This window comes from Stegastes partitus, unplaced genomic scaffold (genome assembly GCF_000690725.1).
Source record: "Stegastes partitus isolate 25-593 unplaced genomic scaffold, Stegastes_partitus-1.0.2 Scaffold491, whole genome shotgun sequence".
Lineage (NCBI taxonomy): Eukaryota > Metazoa > Chordata > Actinopteri > Pomacentridae > Stegastes > Stegastes partitus.
Window position 1 is genome coordinate 463,749 of NW_007578222.1, and position 11,629 is coordinate 475,377.

An 11,629-nucleotide genomic window follows, 5' to 3' on the forward strand; every position below is an offset into this window, starting at 1 on the left:
AAGATCCCGGGTGTCCTCACCGGGACGTGAACCGGTGACCTTCTAGCTGCGAGGCAACAGTGCTAACCACTGAGACACCTGCAGCCCGTAGACACACAACAAAAGAACGTAAAACAACATCTGAGAAAGAAAAGCGCCAAAGATACAAAACAGACAAACACAAAGAGACTAAACAACACACAACAATCCAAAATGACCAAAATGTACACAATACAACTATGAAGACACACAAGATGCAGAGAGACACAACAACACACAAAAAGCCGCTAACAGAGACACAAAACAGCAGCAAAGAGACAGAAGACGACCACAAGGACACAGAAAGTTTTTTGTTTTTCTCTGAGTCTTGGAGACAAACAGCTGTTTTGTTTGTTTGTTTGTTTGTTTTTATGAACGGATGGTTTCAGATTTGATCGACTTTCAGAATAAAATCTCTGAAAAAGACATTTCATCTGTTTGTGTCTCAGCTGCTGCTTTTATTCTGAAAAACCAAGAAACTGAAGAGCTTTACTTCAGAAGTCCTTCGTCTGATGTTTCCTCCTTCATAGAGAGACAAGGAAGGAAGGAAGGAAGGAGGCAAGAAGAGAAGGAAAGAAGGAATGGAGGAAGGAAGAAAGGAAGTAAGGAGAGAAGGATGGAAGTAGACAAGGAAGGAAGGAAGGAACAAGGAAGGAAGGAAGGAGAGAGGAGGTAAGAACAGACGGAAGGAAGGAAGGAAGGAAGGAAGGAATAACAAAAGGGAGGAAGGAAGGAAAGAAGGCGAGAAGGATGGCTGGAATGATGGAAGGAGAGGAGAGAAGGAAGGAAGGAAGTTCTGAACACAAAAACACATGAAACAACATTTGACACAAAACACAACAAGAATCAGAAAATTACCACAAAAAGACAAAAAACTCAGAGACTCAAGAAAAAAAAGAAAAACACACAAAAGCTACAAAGATACACAAGAAAAGATACAAAAACACCATCTACACGTGTACTATGTGTACTGTGTGTGTATTATGTGTGTACTATGTATATTACATATATTGTGTGTACTGTGTGTGTATTATCCATCCATCCATTTTCTATACACCGCTTAATCCTCATTAGGGTCGCGGGGGGGCTGGAGTCTATCCCAGCCGACTCAGGGCGAAGGCAGGTTCACCTGGACAGGTAACCAGTCTATCACAGGGCTACACTTAGAGACAGACAACCAAGNGAAGGAAGGAAGTTCTGAACACAAAAACACATGAAACAACATTTGACACAAAACACAACAAGAATCAGAAAATTACCACAAAAAGACAAAAAAAGAAAAACACACAAAAAACTACAAAGATACACAAGAAAAGACACAGAAACACCATGTACACGTGTATTATGTGTACTGTGTGTGTATTATGTGTGTACTATGTGTACAATGTGTACTGTGTATATTACATATATTGTGTGTACTGTGTGTGTATTATGTGTGTGCTTTATGTGTATATTATGTGTGTACTGTGTGTGTGTGTCCAGCAGGGGGCGCTGCTGACAAACGTTTCATTCAGAACCAGTTCGTTGTTTCATAACAGACGTGATTTTTCTCTTCATCACTTTTTAACGACTTCATGTTGAATCAGAGAAACTTTGATTGTTTTTATTTACATGAAACAATAAAAACAAACAACAACAACTTTGTGTCTCGTTCTGAAGCCAAATCAGATCAAATGAAACCTGATCTCTGAAATTCATACAAAACGTTTCATCACAACAGAGTCGTTGTTAAACAACAGTTTAATTAATTATCACTGTTATTAATAAATATCACAACAATCATTTATTATTTTCTGTTGGTATAAAATTGTTCTTTTTTTTATTTATTGTAGCCGAACCACAAGTTAACAGAAGAAATAAATGTTTGTAATTTAAGGAAACGTTTTATAGACGTTTACTCATAAATATCAGACAAACCGTTGATTAGCAGCAAATCTTCATGTTTTTATGACAGATTTTACAAAAACAACAGAAAATGTTTTATTTTTAACTGAAGCTCTAAAAGTTGTTCTTGTTTGTTCTTCCTGTTTCACTGTTAATTAACATAAATATGTTTTTATTTTAATTAAGGACTAAATGAACTGCAGCATGTTTACTGTCATTGATTTAAATCTAACGTCTAGTTTCAGAGTTTAAACGTGTTGGACGGATTCAGAACAAGAATCAGACTGAATCTGTTTAAACATCAGACTTGAACTCATACGGTCACATCCTGACGGGTCATTAACGAGCATTTTAGGGTCTTTAAATATTAAATTTATCCTGTTTTTAAACCTTTTTTTAGTTTTCAGGAGGATCTCAGGTGAAGAGCTGCAGTTGCTGCTGTTCACCTGAAGGAGGCAGCGTCTCACCTGAGCAGGTGAACCTCAGACAGAAACCTTCAGGTGTGTGATGATGAACCTAAACTGGTCTCACTGGGTTCTATTTCTGTCTCCAGCGTCACACATCGACGCTCCAGTTTCTGCTCCGACTGGTTCCAGTTCAACCAGTTCACAGCGAAGCTCCAGATCAGGATCGACTGGTTTGAGCTCTGAAAGGAACCGACCTGAGTTCTGTGAAGAACAAAAGTCAGTTCTGATGATAGTTGATGTGATTTAACACAAAATCAGCTGATTAATGTAAATAATGGAGTTAAAACTCAACATCTAGTTTTATTTTATCTGAATTTAATCGACTGATTTAAACTTTAAAGACCAAATTCATCAATATGTTCATTATTCTCGTGTCTGTTATTAAATGAAGCAGAAAGATTAAATATTAAAGTTTACATCTTTTTAAAACAATAAAATCTTGAATTATTTTATGAATTTAACTAATTTAATTTTTATGATAAAAATGTACATTATGATATGAATTAACTGTTTAAATATTAACGTTATGACCTAATAATATTATTTATTATTTAGTTAACTGACAAAGAAAAAGTTTAATATAAAATCAGTGGAACAAACAAAAGCAGCGTTCAGTTCAATTTTTTATCAAGTTGATTAAGTTTTACTGACAAAAATAATCATATTATTAATTATTCTGCCACAGCTTCAAAGATGATGTTAAAAAATAAATTTAAAACTTCAAATATTAGAGATAAATGAGTAAAAACGACTAAAATGTCGCATTTATTCGAGGTTCTCGTGTTTTCAGTTCATGTTTTTTGTCTTTTTGAGCCACAAAGACACAAAAGCAGCTTCATGTTTATGTTTATTTCACATTTATTCAGTTATTATTTGGCTTTGAGTTTCAATATAATATTAAAAATACTAAAACTGCTGAAATCAGCCTGTAAAATGTCCAGTTTATAGAGTTTATCATGTTTTAGTTAAACACAGATTTACCGGACAGACCTGACAACATTATTTATGATACAAACTTGACTTATTTGGCAACTTTAATGGACTAATTAAATATAATTAAGAGCCTGCAATTTAATATACTATATAAATATATCTGATTAATTTCATTTTAAAGTGAAGACGCTTCAATATTTATTCTTTTATGTTAAAAATGTGTCTGATTAATTATTAAGGTTAAGGTCTTAGAGTTGTTCTAAAGACCTGCTGAATGTGGCTCAACGGGGAGTTTTTAATTCAAATATTTTAATAAGTATTGATCAAATAAATGTAATTTTCACAGATTCTACTTTAAATGTTCATATTTTATGATTAAATAAAGTTTTAAGTAAATCAGAGGTGATCGAGCAAAAGATCTGAAATAAAGAAACACAAAATATTATAATTTATATAAACTCAAGATGCAGCGTTTTAATGAAACTTTAAACTATAATTAAGACTCATTATAGATTGAATGTGACTCCAGTTTGATGAAAACAGTTTAAATCAGGATTCAATCAAAACATACAAATAAACATAAAAGCTCCACTAATGAAGAGCAGCTGGACGCGTTTTATTGGCTCAGACATCCGGGCAGAGCGATGGATTGATTACAGCTGATTGATTGGCTGAGGAGCTGGAGGAGGTGACGTCAGGCCGCGGCGGTGACGTCATGCCCCTGTGTCTCGGGGTGTGTTTGTTTGTGAGAGGAAGAGGCTGGTTGGATGTTGGGCGGGGTCTGCGGAGACACGGAGAGCCAGAGAAAAGCTGCGAACCGCCGCCGCCGCCGCCGCTCGGACAAACCGACCCGGACTCCCGGACAGACGGACGCAGCGGAGCGGCGCTCGGAGCGACGGACAGCCGGCAGCATGGGCCGGCGGAGCGGCCGTCGGTAGCGCTCTGATTTCGGGGACGGAGCTCCAGGATGAGCGTAGCGCTGCAGGACCTCCGGAACACCGTGAGCACGCACACACACACACACTCACACACACACACACACACACACACACACACACACACACGCAGCCGCAGCATGCACAGCCCACGCGCTCCGGTCCGTGATGCTGATCAGCTGTCAATCAGTGGGATAGATCCGCGCGCGCACACACGCTCTCTGACTGTGTGTTTGGCTGCAGAAACATCTTCAGGCCTGAAATCAGGGTTCACCTCGCGGCTGACGTCACTGATCAATCACCGAACTGATCGATAACACACACACACACACACACACACACACACACAACAGGTTTTTTGCGGCCAGCAGTTTGCAGCTGGGTGCAGATGTTGGTGCAGATGTTGGAGCCTCAGCAGCAGCAGCAGCAGCAGCTCCATTCCTGACCTTTTAAAGGAGAAACATGTTGCTGCCCTTTAAAGCTGCAGCGACGCTTAAATCCGGGTTTGTGCTGAACGACCAGCGTCCAGGATGGTTCTGGAGTCAGAAGCTGGAGGTTAGCCTGACATGGGGCCTCCAGCACCATCACCTAAAGTCTAGATATGATCTTCTAAGTCGAGTGTTTCCTCCTAAAAGCAGCCAAAAACCAAAACTTCACAAAGACCATGTTTAAGATTCAGGCCCCAAAAGCAGAAACTCGATGCAGCAGAAGTGAAACCGGCAGTCTCGGGTTTGAACTTATGTCGGTACGCTTCCATCACGGCTTCACGTGGAGACGAGTTAGCAGAAAAAAACAGCTGCTTCAGACTTGAAACAGGTCATCAGTGGAAACCAGAGTTCATGTGAAGCTCAGACACTTTATCAGCTGTTGTGGACGGAGGCCAAAAAAACAACCTGGTCGCTGCTCGCAACTAAACTCCCAGATGAAAGTTTCCAACAGAACAGCTTAGAGAACGTTGGGAGAACATTCTCTGGTCAGATGAAGGTGATTTATTTGGGCTCAGATGTTTGGTGTGAACCTGACCAGGACCACCACAGTGAGCACGGAGGTGGCAGCATCATGATACAAAGCTGCATGAGGGCAGAAGGTCACATTTCCAGACGCACCGTGAACGTCTGAGGACAGATCCTGGCTGACGAGACGAGTCCCAGTCTGCTGACAGGTGAAGAAGACGAACGTTCCACATGATCCAAAGAACAGAAGAGTTTCTAAAGAACTTAAATCCAGTAGAACAAATGACCCAACAGAGAACAATCCTCTGTGGAGGACGACACACTCCTCCGTCCAGGTGGATTGAATCCATCACTAGAAGTAAAGATGGAGGCTTCAAGTATTAAAATAATCAGCTGGACTGCTGTGGTTCCTGCTGTGGCGTCTGTTTCTCTCATAGCAAACCTGAACTATTCATCAGAACAAATACTCTACTGTCCAGCTTAGAAGTAATCCGATTACTGTAAGGCGATACAGCGTGGAGTCATTTGACATTTAAGTGATATTGCGCCGGTGTGTACTCGCTACTCTGCTATATTGTGTTTCATGCACAAAGCTGCAGCGCTGTGTCGTCTGTCGAGTGTCGACGGACAGATGAGGTGTTTGTCTTTGTTGTCGGCTGACGTGGTTTTGGTTCTGGACAGACCTCTAGAACCTCCATCAGCTTTTGGACATCGTGGCTCCTCTTTCTTTTTTCTGCAGCTGAAAGTTTTCCAGGAGAGTTTGTGAGAAATTGTGGATTTAGGAGCTGAAATCTGTCCCAGAAAACTACTTGTGTGTTTGTAGCAGCAGGATGTAGGAAGCTGTTTGAGATCCATCAACATCTTCAACTTCTCTGGGAAGCTGCACAGAAACTAACTCGTTGATCTGCATTCAAATTCTCCAGAAAATGCTTTTTTTTCCCCACATGGGCACCAGAAAATTGAGCTAAATTGAATTACAGGGTTAGTTTTTTAGGTTTTAGGTTGTAGATTTGTTCTGGAGAACTGCTCGTGTGTTTGTAGCAGCAGCGTCGAGGAACCCGATTAGCATCACATTTACCTGAAGTGTGTTATGTTTGAGTTTGAGATGATAATCGGGGAACATAAACCAGAGTGTCATCTGCGTAAAAACGGACATTTAGCTAAATTCATGCAGTATGTGACAAAGTAGGAGCACGTACAGATAAAAAGTAATAACCAGAGGTCCTCATGTAGAGCCCTGTGGTGCACCAACATTTATATTAGTGCAACCTTCGCCCTGAATGTTCGGCTTCTGTGTTTAAGTAGAGCTCCAACTGTTAGTCGACAGCTATTGAATTATTGGCAACTATTTTATTAATTGTGAATGTGAACATTTTTCTGGTTTCTTTGGTTTTTTTATGACGTATCTTCGGTTTGTGGACAAAACAAGACGCTCGTGGACTTTGAGAAACACCAATCGACATGTTTCGCCTTTTTGTTTTCTCAGTTATTCTCAGTGTTTCTAGCTTGTCATAAATGAAATAAAGTGAATTTTAGAGTTTAGAGTTGAAATCTTTAGCATTTTTCCAACAACTTTGATAGTCAGTCAGTGACTTAAGTCGTTTTTCAAGCAAAAATAATTAGAAGAATCAGTTTTTCTGTCTCTTCTATGACAATAAAGTCTCATGTTATACAACACAGGCCACAACGGTAAATAATAAAACCTGCATTTTACAACGTGTGACCATAAATTAAACTGTTTTATTATGTTTCAATCAACTGAAACTGTCATTACTTTACAGATATTAGCTGTTATTTTAGCAGTTTGTGGGATTAAAATACGACTTTTTCTGGATTTGAGCCAAAACAGTTAAAATCAACCAGAAACTAACAGAAAATGAAAAAACGTCTTGAGATCCAAACCTGCTCACGTCTGGTTTACCTGCGTTTACTTTCTGTTTCAGCAGCAGAACTTCCGTCTAAACCGGGCCACAGTCGGTCGGATCATCAACCTTTATGCTAACGGGTTTTTAATGGCTGCGTTTAAACCCTCTGGGGTCCAGTAGCGAATAAAATGTTTCTGCATTCAAATGCTGCTGAACTATTTATAGCGCTACGTGGACGTTATGGAGCTTAAGTTTTTACAGTTCCTTGTGCGTGTCGTAAAAACGTGTTTCCAGACGGTTTCATGTGGACCTGGTTCTGCACAGATTTATCGATCGAACTGGTTCAGACGTGTCCTCCTTTACAAACACAACAGAGTTTTTCAGGCAGATTTAGAATCACAGACGGGTCATTCAGACTTTTATTCCCCCAATCCGACCCGAGTCTTTAAATATTTATTATCTGCTGATACTACAGATAATACACGCTTCAAGTATCGTAGATCAGCTCTTGTACCGCCTACTGTTTAAAACCGTAGCGACCAGAGGAGGCGCCGTGTTGTCGGGGTTTAAAAGACTCAGCAGTGTCAGCATACAAATGTGCAATCATTGACTGATATGCTGCATTTATTAAGTAAATTATTCAAATTTGTAGTGAGTCAGCAGATGTAAACAAAGGAGTTGGGCCCAAATTGTGGCGGTACCATGTAAAGAAAACCCAATTTCAACATGTAACTTCTCATTTAAACATTAAAACAGAGTCAAAACTAATTCCCACCGCTTATTTAAGTGCATGATTGCAACGTAAAAATTCAAATTTACTGATTTAGATCAAAACTTTTAACATAGTTTTGATCTGTTGGGTTGACGTAGTGACGTTGCTTCGACTTAATGCGTCTTATTTAAACTCAGTTTAAGCTTGAATTTGTTTTGGTTTCAGGATTTAAATGGCGTCAAAGGCTGCAGTTCAAAATAAAAAGTTTGTCCAACAAAATTTTAGTTGTTGAATGAACTGAACAAAAAAACACAAAAAAGTCAAAAACTACCAGAAGAAAATCTAATCGGCGCAAATTCATTGATAAAATATTTGTCTTGTGTTCATGATTTTTGTAATTTAGGACACGACACATAAACTTCCTTCTGAAAAACATAAAGACACGATCATCTGTGAGAAATACTCTGAGCCCAACCGTTAAGTACGCGATGACAAAAACCCTCATCCAGCTCGTTGGTTGATTTTTAAACCAAATTATTTTCCAGCTATCGGCTTGAACCAAAGGACCATAAACACAGATTACTGCAGATATAAAGAAGCATGAACATAGATTTACTTTTTATCTGCACACATTCAGAGCAGGAACAGTTTTTAGTTTTTCTCTCTTTGATCGTAAATGTAATAAAGTTTTTTTTTTACGTGACGCTCACGGCTGCAATAAAACGAGAATCAGACCTGAAAAGATGCTTTTATGGACTCCAGGACAACAGCAGCTCCTCAAACCGACCCGGAGCCGCTAATAAACCAGCTGAAGGAACCGTTTGTTTCTGGACCAAACGAGGACATGAAGGAAGGGTGAAGATCAGCAGACGTCGGCCGGCGGCTCGGAGACTAAAATAAACTGACGGCAAAGCGCCGTGTCAGGTCCTCGTTGACCTACCAGGAGCCACCGATGGCCTCCACAGCGCCTTCACTGTTAGTGTTGAACATTAAGGAACAACAAACGGTTGCTTTTAACTGTGGCTTCTCTCAGCTACCATCAGATTAAGACACAATAAGGGTTCGATTATCTTCTCGATTCGTTGTTTGGGCTGAAAAATGTCCGTCAGTGTTTCCTTAAAAGTCTTGTTTTGTCCAAAGTTATTCATTTTACTGACACAGAAGAACAATAAAACCTGAAAATATACACAAGAACCTCTAAATGAACATCACGCAGCAAAAGATTTGACAGAAACTCGTTGGAGGCAACCAAACTGGAGCAAAAAGTCTGGTTTAATTCTGAACGCTCTCTCTCGACGGATTTCTTGTTTTCTCCATAAATTGAAAATATTTAGTTTACTTGTGTTGAGTCAACGTCATTCTTTAAATCAGTACATTAGATTTCTTGCATTGCGATCAAGCATTTACTTAAGTGTAGATTGACTTATGTTTTAATCAATGTTGTGGGATATCTTCCCCATCCTGCATTATTTTATGATGGTCATTTTGGAAATCATCGTTCGTGCTGCTGGTCAGACACTTGAGAGTCTTCTGAGTGTTATAAAATCTCCTTAACTTCAGGAAACAACAACAGAAAATGCCTCGGAGCAGCAGCAGCAGCCCACACAGTGGAAAGGGCAGGTTTTTCTGAGGAACTGGATCATGCAGCGAGGCAGGACGGCTTTGTTCTTTTGGTGAATTATTCATTTCAGTGCCTGCATGCAAATGTTCCACCAAAACAAACGCCATCGCAGTTTAGCAGCGATATGACCGCTGCAACGTCTTCCTAGCATAAGACAAGACTGTGGTTGGTTTAAAGACGATTGTGATTGGCTAAACGGAGATTGTGATTGGCTTAAAGGTGGCCGTTGTTGGTTTAAAGAATTGTGATTGGTTTAAAGATGATTGTTGTTGGTGTAAAGATGATTGCTATTGGCTAAACGGAGATTGTGATTGGCTTAAATGTGGTTGTTCTTGGTTAAAAGGTGATTGTTGTTGGTTTAAAGACGATTGTGATTGGCTTAAAAATGATTGTGATTAGTGTAAAGGTGATTGTGATCGGCTAAACGATGATTGTTGTTGTTTTAAAGACGATTGTTGTTGGTTTAAAGACGATTGTTGTTGGTTTAAAGACGATTGTTTTTGGTTTAAAGGTGATTGTTGTTGGTTTAAAGGTGATTGTTGTTGGTTTAAAGACGATTGTTGTTGGTTTAAAGACGATTGTTGTTGGTTTAAAGGTGATTGTTGTTGGTTTAAAGACGATTGTTGTTGGTTTAAAGTTGACTGTGATTGGTTTAATGGTGATAATAATGATTGGTATAAAGAAGTTCAAACCCATTTTCTCCCTCCTGGAGCAGAATGAGGTGCTGTCGGACCTTTCTCCTGCTCTGTGGAGGTTTGTGTATGCACGACTTGTCAGAGAACAAAATATTTGGTCAAATGATTTGTGTTTAGTTTATACACTCTAACTAACTGCAGACTTTATTTTGTGGTATTTTGCGGTGGACATCTTCCTGAAACCGACTGGAGTTCGTCTCCGGGGTGAAATGAGTCCACGGGAGGAAACAGATCTGTGCAGATTAAGTTTCCAGGAATGAATGGATTATTGTTTGGTTTTGACTGTCGTTTACACTGGGCGGATGCTGGAAGAAGGAAATTAATAATGATGTTCTTTTCCGGAAACATCAAGCAGAGTTATGAGGAAGCTGCGAGCCTTGAGAGAACCGTCTGGTTTGGTGAGTTCACGGCTCGCCGGCAGAACGCGAACGGGCCGATCCAGTTTTCCACCGAGCGCCTGAGGAGGTGAGCTCAGGGCACAGAACAGCCCTCAGGTGTTTTCCTTCAGGTTGAGTTTGACGCTGATACGACTGAACTGGATCAGTCCATGAAGAAATGATGGCGATGGTCCCCTCCAGCAGCGTGGCCTTTCTTCCTCTTGCTCCTGTTACATTTTTACTCACTGAGGATTAATTTTTCACTTTAATCTGACGTCCTGCAGCTCAGAAACAGAAGAACCATGAAGGAGAGAGAGCTCAGAGATGTCTGACAGTTAGAACGACACCAGTTATTAAAAACAACATTTTCTTTATTGGTTTAAAAAAAGAAAACAAAGTGGAATCAACATGAACATTTGACCAAGTTTCCACAGATGTTACCAACACTGGAACATAAACTCCACATACCACAGATGTTTAACAATTTGTTATTTATTGCTCATCAGATGTAGAAAGATGTTCCACCATCAGCTGGATGTATCTCCAACAACTGGCTCCTCTGGTCTCTGGTTCTGATCCGTGCTGCATGTATTTATTGATCCAGGAGGTTTGATTTTCCTCTCAGTCTCTCTGAGGAAACACTGGCTGCAGTTCAACCTAAAAACTCAGAATGTTTCTCTGTTGGTCACAGCTGATTCAACCATGACTTCTGATTTATACGGAGGAGCTCAGAAGTTTTAGTCTTTTACAGAATGTGGTTTAATTTCTAGATTTTTTAAAAACGGGACGTATGAAACAAGTGGTTTTCATGAAATATTAAGATTTTAAGCTTATATTTGGTTATTTTTCTGATGGAACTGCGTGATTCAGTCAAGGTTCATCAGAAGCTGAAACTCCAACACGTTTTATTAGTTTCTACGGTTTCTGGTTGACCAATGGTCTCGTTTGAGCGTCTGTTTTAATCCCGTCGGCTGGTTTTAGGGGTTCTTAAGGTTAAAGTCTGTAAAACATCTGTCAGAGGGACGAGTTCAGACAGGCTGCGATGAAACAAATGAATCCGAGCGGCGCAGTGACGCAGCGTCGTGGCCGTGAAGTGACTCCAACCATGAATCTGCAGATTCAATCAGATAAATGGACGAATCCTTTAACCGCTTCAGCGCCGAAGCTTT

At 39.9% G+C, this 11,629-nt stretch overlaps 1 protein-coding gene across 1 annotated transcript in view; it reads left to right on the forward strand.

The window, feature by feature from the left end:
* Positions 1-4,103: 4,103 nt before the first annotated feature.
* The window catches only part of ece2b (endothelin converting enzyme 2b), a 35,777-nt gene continuing 28,251 nt past the window's right edge, over positions 4,104-11,629 (forward strand). The window contains exon 1 of the mRNA XM_008287235.1: positions 4,104-4,302. Within this exon, the coding sequence (XP_008285457.1) occupies positions 4,270-4,302 (33 nt within the window). The 5' untranslated portion in view covers positions 4,104-4,269. The remainder of the gene's footprint in view (positions 4,303-11,629) is intronic.